This window comes from Bombus impatiens, unplaced genomic scaffold (genome assembly GCF_000188095.3).
Source record: "Bombus impatiens unplaced genomic scaffold, BIMP_2.2 scf_3612, whole genome shotgun sequence".
Classification (NCBI taxonomy): domain Eukaryota; kingdom Metazoa; phylum Arthropoda; class Insecta; order Hymenoptera; family Apidae; genus Bombus; species Bombus impatiens.
This window is the reverse complement of record NT_180031.1, coordinates 17076-35404: the sequence shown is the minus strand read 5'-3', so window position 1 is coordinate 35404 and position 18329 is coordinate 17076. Positions and strand designations below refer to the sequence as shown.

The 18329-nt window shown below is 46.5% G+C and overlaps 1 protein-coding gene across 4 annotated transcripts in view; it reads left to right on the top strand.

The window, feature by feature from the left end:
* The window catches only part of LOC100741168 (histone-lysine N-methyltransferase MECOM-like), a 58869-nt gene that overhangs the window by 28446 nt on the left and 12094 nt on the right, over positions 1–18329 (top strand). For 3 of the 4 annotated variants that reach the window (XM_024372160.2, XM_012393581.3, XM_012393579.3), the window contains exons 1-3: positions 1983–2413; positions 5739–6122; positions 6466–6662. In XM_024372160.2, the coding sequence (XP_024227928.1) occupies positions 2365–2413; positions 5739–6122; positions 6466–6662 (630 nt within the window). In that variant the 5' untranslated portion in view covers positions 1983–2364. Of the gene's footprint in view, positions 1–1982; positions 2414–5738; positions 6123–6465; positions 6663–18329 lie in introns of those variants that run through there. The other variant, XM_012393580.3, reaches the window with a different exon arrangement.

Genomic DNA, 18329 nt, shown 5'->3' with positions numbered 1-18329 from the left:
CCTCCCCCTCCCCCCTTCCGCCTTTTGCCCTACGGACTCACCCCACATGCGCACACTTTGCCACCGACATTACGGCATCGTCACTCTACGTGTCAGAAGTTGCGCTAGACCTAGAAGCTCTGCTTAGATCTGATAACCCTTTGATACTCCCGTTATTTATTACCCCTTCGCCGTCGCCATCATCGACAAAGACGACGTCCCGCGTCCAACGTCTTTGAATCGATCACCCTTTTCTCCCTCGGTGCGCGCACAAGTAGAGGATAAATCTAGTACATGGATCCTGGACAATCTACGTTGGTTACTATCGACCGAACTAATTAATCGATTTCACGAACGAAAATACGATTGTACGAAACAGAATGAAATTTTATAGACGTACTGCAAATTACGTGTTTGATTCGCTTTTGCGTTCGTGGTCGCGTTTATCACGGACCAGTACATGTAAAGGGCGTGAAAATTCACGAACAAGACTCGAATGTAGGCGAAGAAGGTGATATCTATGTCGTAGGATAGCGGGAGGGGAGCGGGACATTTTTATGCCGGTGTAAATCAAGGCTCCCGGCCAAATATTGCGCGGACGACGTTCGCGTTGAATGAGCGAAGGGTTCCGGCATAGCCAGCCATAAAGAATGATATAACTGCACGCGACACATGTCTTCCTGCCTGTGGAACGCACTCATATCGCCTCCGCGACTTTCCTTCTCCGCCAATTTTCGCGGGAAATGAAGATTTGTTTCGACATCTTTTTGCACCGCCATTCGTTCTTGCAACCGTTTCCCTGGCGCTCGGCGGATTTAAATCGTTGCAATTTGAACGCCGCTCGCTGATGGAACGACACGAAAGAATAACTGACATCGGACTTTTTACACAGCCGAAACGTCGGACGACGTGAAACGGAGTAACGGAATTTCCTTTCACAAGCTTGGCTTCTAGACGTCTATAACGAAGGTGCAACGGCCTTCAAGTAGATTCAGTTACACGTTTCCGTTAAGCAGAAAAGTTATTCAAAGGCTACGAACGAAAGAGTGAGGGAAAAAACGGGAGTGACGTTTTTCGAAATTCTACTACTTCGATTGATTTCAAAGTCAATCTGTCCGAGGTACAGACCGCAAACGTATTGTGAACGGTGGCTGTAAAAAAATTTAGACAACCCCGTGACAGCTACTTTCCGAAGAAAAAGGTGACCGGGCCTGTCCAATAAAGACTTCGATAGGTGTTCCACTGACCCTGACTCTGCGTGAGGTCCTCTCCAACTTGCACGCGTTTCGATGGAGGGGTTCGCGCGATGGAAAAAATTTCTTCGCACGCTGACATCTGACCCTTGGTTGCCGGCGAATCGAAGACTCAACTTTATTTCATATATCCTACATCGTATCGAAAATCGTCGAATGAAATTTCAAGAGAAAAACGACCAAACATCTTCTTCAACGTGGTAAAGTACGTTCTACGATGCTTTGTCTTGGTCGAGCTATTATTATAAAAAAATTGTACAATTCCATTTGATTTAAATAAGATCGTCGAAAAGAAAGGAAAGATATGGTTATCGTACGTCGAATATATCGATCGATAGAAATCGTATCCTGTAAGAAACTATGAATCGTGCGAAGAAAAATCAGTCGGTGTTTAATGTTCGGGGCAGCAACGTGTCTCTTTCGTTATCAGAGTCACGTTTTCCGATTCTTCCCCACCCCCTCCCAGAGGCGGCGGTCTTTCGGACTCAGTCAGGCAGCCGCAGCTTGTTCCTCTACCAGCGTATACGTTAGCTTCGTCTCTCGTTCTCGCTCTCCAGCTCGCTCTCCTGCTCGCTCTCTCGAGGGATGCTGTGGCGAATTGGTGGGGATCTGAATGCGATAGGGGTTGCTCCGCCCGTGAGCCAACCAGAGGTCTCGATGGAAGCGGATCCGCCACACCCCATGGATCGTCTCTGGCTTCCCTTGGGAACCCTCGTTGTGCCATCCTCTTCTGAACAGATTTCGAATCCTCTAGTCTGCCAAGAGCCAGCTGACGCGGAGCAGCGCTCTTCTCGTCATCCGTTTCTTATTTCGATCGTGTTTTCTCCGGGCAGCGCACGCCTTCCGATATCGTACATCTTCCACGTCGAGCTACCCCCTGCGAACATCTCAGCCCCCCGCCGCCCAAGCCAAGCGCCTACATTTACTTTGCCTTTTATCGCAGCACGATCATGCCTATCGATCGATCGATCATGAACGCTACTACTGGCCAAGAAATTCGTCCGATTCTTTTGCTATTTGGATTGTGTTAATGATTTTGTGTCATCGTGAGACTTTCTGGTGATAGCATGTGTGACAGACAGTGATTTTACGTTATACGATTGACCGGGATCGGGCTGTTCGATCGACACCTATGAACGGTCTCGATTTGTCTCGACCCACGGTCGACTCCAAGATGAACGGTAAGTTTTATATACAATTGTTGTAAAGGAGTTGATAAGAGAATCGGAGTAACGATGAATCGTACACTCGTCGTAGGTGTGTCGAGTAATTTAAAAGCCTGCAATAGAAACGAGCAAAGGTGAAGTGTGCCGATAAAACGAGACTGTTTATGCGATGTATACGGCAAACTTTTAAATACCGTCAAATTTATATTCAGCGTGTGCTATTTTTATCGTGTATTCGGACGATTAGATAGATTTAATCTAACGATCATTGATTTGCCTCTTCCAATCACAGTCGATGATATCGCGATCTGCAAAATATTATTCTCCGGTCCTTTTTTAGTTTCTGTCGGTTATGTATTCGGTTTTTTGAATTTATTGTATTCAAACTACCGAGCAAACACGTTACATCTGTGAGTACCGACACGAGGAAATTCAACCGCAGCCCGTCCGGAAGCTGGTCTGCAGAGATTCGTTCTTGTATCTAATTTGGTTTGCATCTACTGGTAATCCGCGACGAGTTTGATACTCTTTTCACCAAAATATTCTTTACATAGGATTCGGATATACGTTGTTCTAACCATTCTTGTCATATTGTATTAACCTTGATCGCATGTTCAACGCAAAAGAGGCCGTGATTAGATGATGGTCGCGGAAATTCTTTTCGTTTTCGCTTACGATATACGCTAATAGGTACGCGTCCGTTTTCCATCAGGATCTTCGTATCGCCAGGACATCCTGTGTGGTCAGAGCAATGCGGTTTACGCGCGTGTGAATATAGTCTACGATGCAATCGCTCTTCCGACACCCCGTTGCTTGCCTGCCAATTTGCTTAATTATCTTTTCCGGGATTCGTCGACGAATATCTCCGGCCGTCTACTGGTTTCTTATTTTTCAGCGCACAACGCGTTCGCACACAAGTCTAGCTGACCCAGTAAGTCGTTTCACGTTCAGTTTGTCCTTTGTACGTGTAACGCAATATTTGGCGATGATTTAAACGCATCGTTCGTCGGTTACCATAATTCGTCAAACTTGTTTCTTTTTCTATCAGTATAGCGTATGTAATTCGAATCTGTGCACGGAAATAACTTTAAATTACACATTGAACCTTTCGTTTAAAATTAATGGTATAAAATGTACCGTGTATGCGATGGGTACACAAATTTTCTCAAGCATAAGTACCTTAATAACACTTTAATTGGGTTAACTACTAAAAAAAAAAAAAAAAGAAAAAAGAAAAAGAGGAGGAGAAAAAAAGCTGGAGTCACGTCGATCTTCCCACGAACAATTTTCGATTCTCTGAGTCGCGGCAAAGCGGCACTTTACTCTAATCGAGTTTGAAGCCTCTCGAGCCGCTATCATCGTGGATAACATCGCGTATGGTTTAAGTACTCGTGGTTCTGTCAAGGGAGAAAGTGCTCGAGCACTCGTGTCCCGTAGGAGTCAAAGACCCCTGTGACGTCGAGAGTTTTCCAAATATTGTTGTTGTATCGTATCGACTAGTCGCGCGAGAGGTCTTCGAGCCCCCTGTGCGTCCCTCCTAAGTCGCGCACAGAGTTCTTCTTTACGATCTTCCGCGGAAGCCGAGCTAAAATCCACGCGATCATGTTTGTTTCATCGATCAGGCCGGATTTCGGTTTATCGACTTCGTAGCGTCACCGCGCGATCATCCCTTCCAGCTTCCAAAGGCGTATCTTTACGATTATTTCACCTCGATCCGGGAGCAAGCACGATCGAGAAAGACGTTACGGTTCTCTTCGGTGGTCGTTCGAATCGAGACACACGGTTCTTAGGAACAACGCGTGCGCGTCTCGATATCTCCGTATTAACGTTCGGCTGCGAATTTCGTGTCGATCGACCCACCACGCGGGATCACCGTTTTCTTTTACGACTGGCTCGCGTTAACGTGACTCGCGGGATCCTTAATCCGATGTTGACTTTCTCGATTAGAATGGAATCGAAGCTGCCATCGTAAAACGAATGCTTTTAACGTTTTATTCTATAAACGCCATGGCGCTCCGTTTTGATCGAAGAAAGTTTCGATTGTCGCAACTGTAGTCCCAAAATGGTTATCGCGAATGTAGGTAAGAGATAAATTTTGGTAGAACGTGGATCATAAAAGATCGACGCCACAGACGAAGAAACGTGCCAAGGTGTGAGTTCCTCTCGAATGCACCTGCGAGTTTGTCGGCAATTTGCTTAGCCGTGGATTCACGGGGCTTACAACGTTTGCAGAGGACTCTCGATCGTCGCAGGTCCCTCCGCGTCATTCTTAGGAGCGCGCACGGTTTATAGTTTGTTTTTAGATAGCCGATAGAACGCCGGAGATATCGTTCGATTCGAAGATAAGTTCGGCATTAGAATGGCCCGTCGTATTCGGTCCGGAGTTATACAAATAAATCCAGATTCGGAGGATGGTTCTTCGCGATAGCGTGAGCCAAAAGAAAGCGAAAGCTGCGAGTAAGGTCTTACAAAAGAGATAAAACGAAGATAGTGGTGTACACGTCGAATTTCTGCGAGCTACGTGCTCCAAAAGCTACGTGTCGCGATTCTATGGTCGCACGTTCGGTTTCTGCGACGCATCACTTTGTCGCATCACGAGACTGTTTCACGGCGCATTAAAAGAGCCGGGCAAGGGGAACAATAAAGTTCTCGGTTTATCGCGTCAAACATCCTTGGCTCGGGTGTCGCATTGTACACTCGTAGCTCTGTGACTGAGAAAACGACCGACGCGACGGACCGAGGAGATAGCGTTGTTCGATCGCCACTTGTCCTTGTGTACCTAGGATCTCGACCAGTCGCTAAGGGGACAGATAAATTTGCTGTTTCTCAGGAACCAGCATACCTCCTTTGCTTTCTCTCCTCCGTGTTTCTCTCTCCGGTGATTCCAGAGTTTCTGATATAATTTTACGAATTTCGCTCCTCGTCGTTGGCCTTGTCTTCGCTAAACGTGACCTTTACAACGCAGGATCGGCGACGAGGCTACTTTATTCCAGAGTACCGATTTTTCTGCAAATTAAGGACCATCACCGACATCGTTACGTTTTAAGAACACGTTCTTCCTTATTTCTCTGATCTTGTACCAAGAGTTTCTTCGAGCAAATCTTCGCGTACAAACTGAATTTCAATACTTCGATATAAAGTTATTCTGAAACGAATGCATCTTATTTCGCGAATATGGGTGTTCTGACTTTTCGCTCGAACGACGATCGACGACTGATCGACTTTTACGCTTTCGATCTTGCTCGAGAACGCTAAGATATTTCTCGGTCGTCGATAACACGAAGCAACGTGTTATTAAAACGCGCATGCGTTTTATCAAGTTACGTTGGCGTTGTTTCAGGAAGCAGTGACGAAGGCGAGTCGATGTCAGGCACGCCGGCCGGTGGAGGTACGGGGGGAACCGGCGAAAATCAAGAAATGGAGGAAAACGGTTCGATTCGTGGCGGCAGCAACTCTGCCAATAATCTAGTATACAGAGATCTGAAGGCTCTTCACGCGACCAGTGTCCACGACGTGTCTCAGGATTATAATCCGCAATCGAGGCCGGCTTATCAATGTGGCTATTCGCCCGCCATGGACAAACAACATCAGAATTACGAAAAGGAACAGCACAGACCACCTTCATCCAGAGACGAGGAGAAATCTTCGTGGGAATACGGCGAGAAGGCTGACAGGAAGGAGTATTTGAGATCACGAGACGCCGTCTACAGGAACGAAGCGTATCGTGAGTGAATAAATTCCATTTTTTCCCCCTTTATTTCCTTCGTCTTTCTTCTTAAACTACCGCTCGAATCGTCGTGAATGGCGCAAGCTAATTGCGTAAATTAGAATACTAGGTCAGCCGCGCGGGTCGCTTAATGTTACGAATTACGGTGTAAATTATCGGGAGACGTGGTGGTTAATTGTCCGGATTAGAATAGTAGGTTACACAATAACGATCTACCGCACCATGGGCGGCTTATCGAGAGGATTTAATCTGTCAAATTGCGACATAATTATCGCGAAACGCAGCTTCTACCTTCTTACCTTCGTTTACCACGTTGAAGATTTCAATTCGGCTTTTGCAGAGGACGCGACCAAACAGGAACAAAAGGAGCAATCTAACCGCGAGTGGGTATCACCGGTACCGGAAGTGGAGGTGGGAGGTTCGGCACCGGGTGGCCCTCAGGTTCGAGCGCGGAAGGACATTCCACGGGGTGCGAGATTCGGACCTTTTCTTGGAAAATGGGCGAGCGAGCCTTTCAACCCCCGTTACGCGTGGGAGGTGAGTTGTATTTCTTACGATACACGAGCGTGCTTATCGCTTCGTCCTCGTTCGATGGGATTTGAAGGCGGAGCGTAGGTAAACGTAGCGAGCGAATCGATGCTCGATCGAACAACGATAGCCAGCGTTCTCTAGATAAATTCAGAAAATTCTCGATAACTCTTTGCTATTGCGGTAAATGATCGCAACTCGTTCGATCGACGCGTTTTGTACATTCGAGCTATAATCAAGGATATTAACCGGAATTTCGAATATAGTTGTTTGTACTATATCTGGAAAGAGATACATTGAGAATTTTCCGCGAATCTAGGCATTCGTACGCGATATCATCTCGCAGGGGTTCTGGTGAATCCGTTTGAAAGATGATCGATCTGTTTATGGCTCGGGATTCGGTAGAGGACTACTTTGCTCGAAACCAGTGTCAGTGGGTTCGCTATCCTCCTGCTATAATCCCCGGTATTATCCGGCAGATGCGGAAGACAGAAAAACCAAGAAAAGAGAAAGATAGGGGAGAAAAGGGAGAGAGGATAGACCGAATCGTCTCTTCGGTTGGAAAGTAGACACCTGGTCGACTCGTACGCCGAAGGTGTCATCCATGTTGACAGATCTGTCAATTGACTCGCCTCGGACAGTTCTCTTTCCATTGCTTTCTATTCCTTCTGGTTCTGCCCTAAAATTCTTTCGATACTCGTCCGGAACTCGAACGTCTCTGTTGGTTCTTAAGTCGACCGTAAAATCGGCGCACAAAGTCAAACTCGAAGAAGTAGTCTGTGAAATCGTTGCTACAAGTCCAGGATCTTTCATCCGTGTGATTCGCGAAATACACGTATTTTTCTAGCCAACGTAAGTTCGTTCGTCTCCGAGTTATATTCGCGATGATTTAAAATCTTCTGTCTGCAGCCTCGCGGAAAAACTTGATCCATTTCGAAACGAGATTACGGCGCGGAGAGAATCGGAAACTGGCCGTGTACCGGTCCAGAGGGTGTGATAGATATGATAGCGGCAACGTTATGTTACGTTAGCGCATGTCGCACTGACAAAATGTAAATGGCGCCATCCATCTAACTGCCGACAAAAAGGCAACCGGGGCCAACTGTCGGACCGGCGATTACAGGATCGATTAAAGCCAAACTACCCCTTCGTTTCGTCGGGCCGATCTATCAACCCCACGCGCGTAAACGTGCGAGCGCACGAACGGAGAAAACATCGCGACACAGAGGTCTGGCTTCGAGTTCTCACAGAATTTCGAATGTCCCTTTAAATCGGGGACGAGAGTCGAGGGAAGATCGATCGGGATGAATTTCGGATATTTTTACTCGTTTGTGAAATAGTATTACTCGAGGATCCGAATGTTTGTGAAATAACTGACAATACGATTTATACACCAGTTACGGTGGTGTAGTAACGAACCAATCGAACGGTTAACAGACCGCGCGATCCTTTTCTGAAATTGGAGAAATCTACGAGGGATCCCTTTCCATCGATTCGCACGCTATCCCCTAATCCTAATCCTTTTCTCACATTCTCGGGGAAAGGCGTTTCCAAAATGAAAGGGGGAGATAGGGAAGATGGAAACTGGATTACCGATAAACCACTATCAATATGAGTCGGTATATCATTTCGAATATTAATCATGCATCGAGCCAATAACGTCGCAAGAGTGTCGAATAGAACGGAAAGGAAAGAGGTAAACAACAAGGAGCGAAAGCATCTCGCTGTAATGTCGGAGGAAAAGAGACAAAAAATAGCCGAAACCGAAATTTTTCCTCAAATTTTGTGAACACTTATTCGCCGCGTACACACCTGAAGCAGAACGAAGGAAAGAAGGTCGTGGTATCGAGGGGTGTTGTTCGAGGTATCGCTCAATACGATTTATACACCAGTTACGGTGGTGTAGTAACGAACCAATCGAACGGTTAACAGACCGCGCGATCCTTTTCTGAAATTGGAGAAATCTACGAGGGATCCCTTTCCATCGATTCGCACGCTATCCCCTAATCCTAATCCTTTTCTCACATTCTCGGGGAAAGGCGTTTCCAAAATGAAAGGGGGAGATAGGGAAGATGGAAACTGGATTACCGATAAACCACTATCAATATGAGTCGGTATATCATTTCGAATATTAATCATGCATCGAGCCAATAACGTCGCAAGAGTGTCGAATAGAACGGAAAGGAAAGAGGTAAACAACAAGGAGCGAAAGCATCTCGCTGTAATGTCGGAGGAAAAGAGACAAAAAATAGCCGAAACCGAAATTTTTCCTCAAATTTTGTGAACACTTATTCGCCGCGTACACACCTGAAGCAGAACGAAGGAAAGAAGGTCGTGGTATCGAGGGGTGTTGTTCGAGGTATCGCTGGTACCCCCCCTGCCATACTGGCCGGGTCTCGTTTTTCGGATACTCGTGGAGGGGTACGAAATGAAAAACCAAAGGAAACCAGAAGGGGATCCTCTTTTCCGGTTGCGTTTTGCTCGGTGACGCGTGATCCGCAGAACAGCCGACTCGCGGCGTGCCATAGCGGCGACTAAACCAATCTTAGGCTTAGCTCGTTCGGCCGTGAGACCCTCGTGTCGAGGGTACAGCTCCAATTTACCGAATGATCTCGAGAATCCGTCTTAAATGATCAATCTCGTCGCGTTTATAGCATTACTCGTTATTCCTGTTTCGAATCTAGTCTTTGGAAGATACGACGTCGTTAATTATGCGCTTAGGGGATGTTCCTATGTTTCATATTCTTTTGAATACGATTGTATTTTGCATCGAACAGGGTGTTTTATATTAATCCTGATTTTTGACATTTCTGTTTGTAACACATCCATTTCCATATGGGACACGAGGATTGAATCCACCCCCGTTGGCGCGTCTGCTCTCCTTCTCGCGTCGTTCGCTCATCGACATATTGAAAGCATCGTCAATTTTTCCACGTGATCGCTGACGACCCCTCTCGTCGTCCTCGAGTACGAGCCGCCGGCTGGTTTTTTCAATCGGCCACGGGGGAGAGTAGAAAAAAGAACGGAAGATGGGTTGTTTTTCATATTGAAGCAGGCACACGCGCCTCGTTGATCGTACGGGCCACTTTTTCGACAAATCGGCTGGAAAGCTGCGCCATTAGCGACGTATGTCGCTGACAAATCATATAAATGGCGACTCTCGACGAAACGTGTCCTCGCGCGAACCGCACCAACCACCCCGATGTCCAGTAATGAGACAAATTGTGACGCGTCGCAAAGAGAGAAACAGAGAATCCGTGCTGGGCGATCCCGTACCGTTTCCCCGTTGTGGCGTGCCTCTATCGAGCTCGAACGGTTTTCAAAACGTTACTTAATCGCCGTCAACGAGCGAACAACGCACCCTTCTCGAATTCGTTCGAGACGATCTTCATTGAAATAACAATGTCCTCGCAATGGAGCGAGGGTATTCCTTCTACGCCTACCACTTACGAGTGACGAAAACGATGTAGAGGATCGAGAGAACCATCGAGGGGTCTATGTAGGTGGTGCCGACGGATCTTATTGTGGATATTATTAAATTCTCGCTCTATCTGGAAGCACGTATTCTAAACAATCTACGTATCCGTCGTACCTACCGATCGTACAATGCACGCCACCGGTACCCATTATTCGTGGACATTGTCCAGGTGAACTGGTCTTTAGGGCGTTGCTGGAGGTCAAGCCCCGGAAGCGATTCGACAATGAGCCACATTATGCTCACCCTCCATTCCCTTCCTTCTCTCCACCTTCTCTTCTTCTCGATTCAGCCTCCTTCGGATTCAGCTTCTTATTAAGCTGGCCGGCGCGAAGCGCGCGATTCGCAACGCGACGGCAGTTTCTTCCTCTCTCCTCTTCTCTTCTCAAATCTTCTCTTCTCTTCCTCTTCGCATTCCACATGCCGTGCATATTCTTCGTCGCCATAATACGAAGGGAATGGTGCTTCGAGGCAACGCAGTGACCTTCGCTTTCTCAAGGCGTAGGGTTACGCGGTTGGTGATTTTCGTCATTTGAATTTGTAATCGGAGAAAGAAACGGTGCGAGAGAAAAGTTCCGCGGTGGTCAAAATCGGCAGGAAACAAGTGACAATCAGTGACGCGGGGAATATCTGGCATTGTGAGGCCTGTCAGACGGTCAAACGTGTCCCAGCTAAAGGATCCCCATTGATAGCCATCTATGCGAATCTACCGGTCAACGGGGTGATTCGGTCTTATAACGCGAACTTTTGCACCCCTTGCATGGGGCTAGCGCGCGTTTCTCAAGAAGCTCGATCGAAAGTAGAACGTACCTTTTGAAGTAGCTCGAATCGTTTGATCGTTGTAATAATAAATAATACGGGATGCAATAAGACCTTACGTAGGGGCAAATAAGCCTAGAAATAGGCATGAAAATATTTAACTGTGCATGCACCGTGGTATCGTATACGTTATCCTGTGTGAAGCCAAGAATGCACAGGCCACCGGCTAACTAACCCTTTTCTCGTGGATCGGGTTTTTGATTGACAGGTTTGCCCAGGCTTGTTTGCGGCTGCACCTTCTCCTATTATGTTAATAAAGCTATGATACAGCTTCGCGCGACCTGAATAGTTAACGTGTATATTTTGACAATTAAATTTACATCCAACGAGTTTTACTCTCGCCCCATGATCCAGTCGTTCGAGTAAACGCTCGCCTGGTTATAGCAAAAAGTTACGGTGGTAGAAAGTACTAAATTTGAAAATATCGTTCGCCCGAATGTCTAGTTTAACGTGGTTGTTAAAATTCCTTGTCCAATAAAACATAATTCTTCATCTTTATCTAGATGAGATGCTACGTACACGTGTCTCGGCAGGTCAATAAATTTCCTCCGGGTAAAGGCGTTTGTATACTTTGGCCGAAACGAGCACGCGTCGCGCGAGATTCGACTGTAAGGCTTTAACTGGCCTTTCTTTCTGTCAAACCAGCTGTAAACCGGCCTTCTCTCTCGCTTTACCATCGCAGCCCTCCGCTTCTCGTTTCTCTAGGGTGGCAACGGAGGGTGATAAATCGCGTCCGCTCGTTACCCCACTATCTGTCGATAATAGACATAACAGACACGTGTTGCCCGGTCGTCAGGCTGACCCGGCTATCCGGTACAATGGAGACGCGTCGTCGGAATCATCGTCTTCAAAGGATCGCTCCTTGCACGCTGGTTTTCTCGTCCCTCGACCGGCCGCCCTTCGAACCACTACGATTTACTACGCTCATTTCTGGACCAAAGGCTAAAAACCTAAAAAGGATCCCTCGATCTTACGACACATCGAGAGTTTATTAAATTTTCTTTGAAATTCGTTCCTTGTTCGAATCGTTCTCAGTTCAATTTCGTGAATCGTCGAGATAGTTCGTGCCAGTGCAATATCACGAATCGAAAACGTTCTCGAGATACAAACGACAGTTAAAATTTTACGACTTGATAACTAACTCGTTGCCTTCCTGGTTTCTCGTTGTCACCACGTCCTGCTTCGCTCTTCCCCTCGACGTTTCCTTTCTCTCTCTCTCTCTCTCTCTCTCTCTCTCTCTTCATCTCTCTCTAGCTCGGAATCTCTTTCTCGGAACAGTGTTTCTACCGTTTGGGTAGTTTCATGGGGTTGATGGTGCTACAGACGCCGGATAAGGTCTCCGCGTGTGTAGGAAGCCGTTCCTCGTTTTCGTCGCGTGAACTTAATTGAACTTGTTCGCCAACTCATAACGAGAAGTCATGCAAGTGCCCTCCTAGTTATAATTTACAGGAAACAATCGACGCCTTTGATGTGCCGCCAATTGTCTGGAATCTGCGAAACTGTTACTCTTTAGGGGTGACCCGGAGCAAAATGAGAACACCTTCTTGAGATTACGTTTATCCAAAGAACGTTTACCGAATCTTTTTACCCCGCGAGTTCGAAATTCGTGTTGTCCATGAAAATGTTTTCGAGGGCGAGCAGAATGCAAAATGGCAGTTTGAATCGCGTTGGATTTTTCGAAATTAGTTTCGGCAAAAATATCGTTGGAAATTACCTCCCTGCAAATCGAAATCGGTAATTTTATTCTCCAATGCAACGAAATTTTTAGCTTCATCCATTAAAAAAGTACCGCGTAACGAATCTATCGTTAAACAGCTCGGTATTATTTGCAATATTCATCGACGCACACCAGTCGCTGCATTGAAAATGTAAACTCAATATCGTAACCATGAATCGACGAGCGATCAATGGCAATTATTGTTTTCCAGTGGCTTGAAAAAAAGGGAAATCGTGTTTCATGGCGACGGGACGCTTTGATCCGCCTGGTCGAATGTTTGATCAGTTCGATGATTTGCAGTCGCCGCGATGGAATTACAAGCCACGATATTGAAACGAACTGATCGTCGCCGAAAGCGAAAATCATCGAACCATCGTACCTGCCGATATTTCCTTCCATCGCGTAATCAGAGATTCGTTCGCGACGATTTAATTCATTGGATTATTGGAATTCGCTGGAAAATTCAAGCTTATCCATAGAACGGTTTCGCACATAGGTCTACTTAGTCCGAGATTGGCAGAATTTGGTACGCGAACGGTTGACAGATTGTGCATACGAGCGCGCAGGCCCCGTCACAATGACCGAACTAATCTGGTCCGGTCCGGGAAGGTAGCCTAAGTTCAATATACACAGGAATACACTGCAGCCTGGAGGCGTTTCATGTATGCCTTCCACCATTGGCTTGCATTAATCACGACGCCGTTGGCAGGCCCGAGCTACACGAGTTCCGGCGTCAACTTAATTGTCCCGCCTGTTTCGTCAGGGATTCATTAATTGGGATGCACTTACATCGACGAACGGCCTACCTCTCTCCAACAACGAGATGTTATGTTGCTCGTTAAATAAAACAGCCTTCTATCGCGCTTGTTCGATGGAAAGGAAAAATATACGGGTAATTTGAAGTGGAAACTCTGACTTTGTCCTTTGAACGTCCGAAACGAAACGGTCAGGAAACGGGCCACGTCGTTAATTTTCGAAACACCAAAGATCATTCGTCAAACGAGGAAACTTCGTTATCTTTCCTTTGGCGGAATTTCTCGAGGAAATACGAGTCGAACGATTTTGGCAAATTTTCTGGCAGGCTAGTCTCTCTAATGATCGATCATATAAGGGGCTGGCAGTGACGCGACTCGGATATAATTTATACCGCTAGATACGCGAAGGGTAGCTTCCCTTAGAAACACGATGGAATACAGAGAGAAAGAGGTTCGGAGTCGGTTCCGTGAACGCGCGTCGGGGGTGGCATCTGCTGCGCGTTAGACACGGGTCGAAGGGCACCGTTTGCTTCGTCATTACTTGCATTACTTTTCCGGCACGAGTCAAGTGGGTCAAGTACGGGAAAATATGTACCTAATCGGGGAGAAAAGTCTGTTCGATCGGCGAACAGCGCATGAATCAGAGAACCGACGTTCTGACATAAAAACCAGGCTTACCTTTTGTCGAGTCGTACTTACGAATCGTTCTTTAGCGTATTCTGCGTTTAAATGGAAAACTCGATCGTCTTTGTCCGGAAGTGGACGCAGCCGTGCGATTAGACACCGATATCCTAGCGCTTGCGTAACGCGCGCTTTGATTTTACGATTCGCGCTCGTGTGCTTCGTCTCTTTATCGCACGTATGGTTCGTTATCAAAAACGTAATTAAAGTTGGTCCGTCGGTTTGATATCGGCTTCATTCGAATTTCATTCCGTTTGGGAATTCGACCGACCGTCGCGCGAGTTCTCCTCCAACGGCAGCTTCGATACAATAAATTGCTTCTGACAGTCGTGAAAAAAAGGACACGCCGTTGAAACACTCGCGAGAGTTTCTGCAGAAAGTTTCTGCGTGGCAAACGGACGAATCCTCGAACGATCGACAGAAATTAATCGCAGACCAATTAAGGGCGGCAGGAGACTTTGGCAGTCGGCTCGAGTCGTCTACGATCTCCTCGCAGGGGCGAGCTTTAAACTAAGAGGAAATTAAGCAAAGATGTCGCCATGGCTAATGCCGCATTTGGTTGGGGGATTGCGCTAGCGCTATACGACGCCTGAAATCGTAAACAGTCCTGTTATTTAGGGGATGATAATTGACCGTTTCAGTCTCCCTGGCGCGCGACGCCCAACGAATTTCTCGAAACTCTGAGAAATTCACCGCTGTGCCGGGGCACACGATGTTTACGAGTCTCTCTTTCGCCCCGGTGTCGACGAGCGGAGGGATGAAAATGGAATTCGATATGCCATTGTTGCGTCACAGGACGATAATGACGGTTCACTGTCGCTGTTGTAATCTACGTGTCGCCCGTGACTCTGATCAACTCGGAAGGATCCGAGGATTCTTGTCATCGACCATTGTCAACTTGTATTTGTGGAATTAGGCGAAGAGTCGTGTGGTGGAAAAATTTCGGTAATATTATACGAGGAAAAGCTCGAATGGAAACGTTGCGATGCCTTGAAGTTGCCGAATCAGGAAAGTTGCGAGGTCGATTTTTGAGGAGGGGGCGGACACGCTGTGTCGGCTAAAAGCATTTTTGCGTCGGCCATCACGGTACTATCATATGCTATCGATCCACTTTATTCATAACTTTCGTCCCTCGTTACCACGTCGCACAGGTCTCTCTCTCTCTCTCTCTCTCTCTCTCTCTCTCATCCCCTTTCTCTATGGCCGTTATAGTTGTACATTAAAATTACGCGAGGACAACATTTTTCATTTATTTTTACATTCTCGTCCGTTCAACCCGACTTATTTTTCCTTTCACGATTCAAATTAAATACCATCGAGCGTTACACGTTTAACGATATTTCCACCGAGCAACGTTTCACTCGAGCCCGAAGGACATCTTTTAAGAGCTTCGAAAAAGGATCGACGCGAGAAGCTCTGACCTGGGCGTACGGTATTTTAATTCATGAATGGACACGTTCCATGGACGATGTTCTCTACGAAACGCCACCAGATAGAAACGCCGGGTTGGACAGCAAAAGATCACGATCGTTCCTTCCCTCGTACGATGGCTGATCCTCGAGAAATGTGGAAAACGACGCGGAACCTCGCCGATTATGAGGGTCCATTGAGAGATGAAGATTCACGAAGATCTGGCGCGCTGTCTGACCTCGTCTCCTTTCTCGTGGGGTATTTTCGGTAAAATCCAGCCGACGTGGAAAGATCTTTCGTCGGTTCGGTTTTGTCGAAGGTGTGAGATTACAAAGGGAAAACGAAGAGATCGCATGTTTTGTACGACACGACTGTGTCCTGTGGGCCTCATGCCGGGCGAACGAGGAATCCCCTGACCGTGTGTTCCGCAGAACGACCGAAAGCCTGAGATACATCTTGTCGCCTCTTGTCGCTTGTTCCGATTTCTCGTCCTTTTTTTTCAGCCGGTGCACAGCTTTCTTGCCCGCGCCAACGAACAAATTAGGTTTCGAAGGATTTTCTTGGTGCATAGCTCGAATGGGTCGCTAACGGCTCGAAAATTTAAAGTAAGAAGCAAGGAAATATTCGCGGGCGCACTTTTATAGACATTTCCTTCGTCTATTATACTATTTTTCCACGTTTTCCCTTGTTGTGAAAGTCAACGCCGGTACGTTCAATTATCATCGTTGCCTTCTGCTCGTCGAACTGTGAATATCGCTCGGTGTTTTAGAGGATGCAGGTTCATAGAGAAAAATCAGCACGAACACCGGGAATGTAATTAAAATGGTCGCGTATTTCTGCCAATTTTAGCAATTTCGCGGCGACGCGCGGCGTGCCGCTAAAGAAGCTCAAGGAATCATGCAATTATAATTTATTCGCGTGTCGCCCGTCGACTCGCTCGCTCCTCCCCCCCTCTCTCCTCCTTTCCTCTACTCCTGCTTTCCATTTAACTCGTACTCTCGTTTTTCCTTTGAGCCTAGTTTTCAGCGGCTTTACCGGTGTTCGTCGTTATTGTACAAAGATAATGCGCGGCTCATAATTAATTCTTTCCGATTCGATAAAAGGAACAATATCTGCAGGCAGAGGTCGTGGAGAACGTCAAAATTTCGAGTATCCCTATTCGCCTTTCCCGGAATGGGTATTTCAGCTTTTAATTTCAAAGAGTTCCGATGTTAATGCGCGTTCCGGTTGCGACGGGAGAACTCTCGGAGCCGCAACCCCTCGTTTGCCGCTGCTTTCTGCGCCACGATTATGGGAATGAACGAGATCCACGGCTAGACAAATCTGTCCTTCGAATTGTTAGCACATGTCCGCGCTCGCCGACAAAGCGAATAGAAATCCTGCTGCGTGCTTTGCCGTCAGCTGAACGGTCACTTTCCGACAACCGCTCGAGTATGATACGAATTACTGCGAAAATAAAATTCAAATCGTGAATGATATTTTAATATTAAATTATCGTAATTATATCTAATCGAATTACGATTTCGTACGAAGAAACGTAAGTGGAAAAAACGAATTTATGAATGGACACGTTGATGTTGCAGTTCGTAGAAAAATTCTCGACGACCTGAATATGAAGTGGGAATTTTAACAAGTTACTATTTTTCCCGACAAAAATGTTCTTTGCTGCACGAGTAAGTAACAAGTTGGCGCATCATGGTGAAAGGTGTTACCAGCCTGTGATCCTAATCTGTCGCGCTACACAACTGGAAGCCCCATTGTGATGGCTCGTTCGTGCCCATCTTCCAGAAACGCTCCTTACCAGGCCCGGTAGCTAAACTGGCCATTATGAGTGCCGAAAGAATCGTTGCCATCTCGCTCTCCTTTCTTCGCTTTCCTGTCTGCCAAACTGTCCCACTTCTTATTTCAGCATTATAGGGTATTACTAGTCCTACCGTTCCTACCTGAGCTGTGTCCATCAATGATATCCGATGCAACCGACACGTCCTACGTAATCATTGAAGTCGCCGAAACGGGAAATCGAGCGCGACATGTTGTCGCGAACATTATCATTTAGTTTTACGAATCCTAGAAATTTATATGTCCGTCTTTGCATATCGAACGCTCGATATCTTTTAATAACGTACTGATATTTTGGAAAGAATCGTCTTCTTAACGTTGATGTTCAAGCGTGACAGTTAAAAACGTGATGCAGACATACAGAAGCGCCGAGACGTAAATAATTCCGGCAGGCTCATCCCATGTTTTCAGACTTTACACAAGCTACGGATCATTGTCCGTAAGAAACAACCCTTCAAGGCACGGTAACCGTAATTACTTACCTGTAAGGTAGACGCTTATCCACCTGCGAGATTCATTGATTTTTATGGGCACACCTAGTTTTATTCGTGACCGGCAGGTGGTAGGGTAAAACCAACCAACGGACGAACGTCTGTGACGAAACGCTCTTAGATACCTCTGATACGAAAGCATCGAGGTACCTCCTTTACTTTTAAGGAAGAAGCTTTACATCGACGAACTCCTGTAACATTTTTCAGTAATAGACGAATCGTTATATTTGCGATCCATTATCGTTTGTAAATATAAAAAGATATCTCGGAATTTATATAATAAGGGAAACTCTTTCACTTTTCACTTTTAACGTTAAACGAAACTAAAATTAAATCGCACGTTGATAGTGTTAAACGGTTCTTCTAGGAAGGCTATAGACAACGAAGTTCTCGACAGAAGTGTGAAATGTGTTTACAGCGTGAGTCGAGGGTGGGAATTGGTTGGGAAACGTATCGAAAGGCGGGCTGTCCAGGGGCGTATCAGGGTGA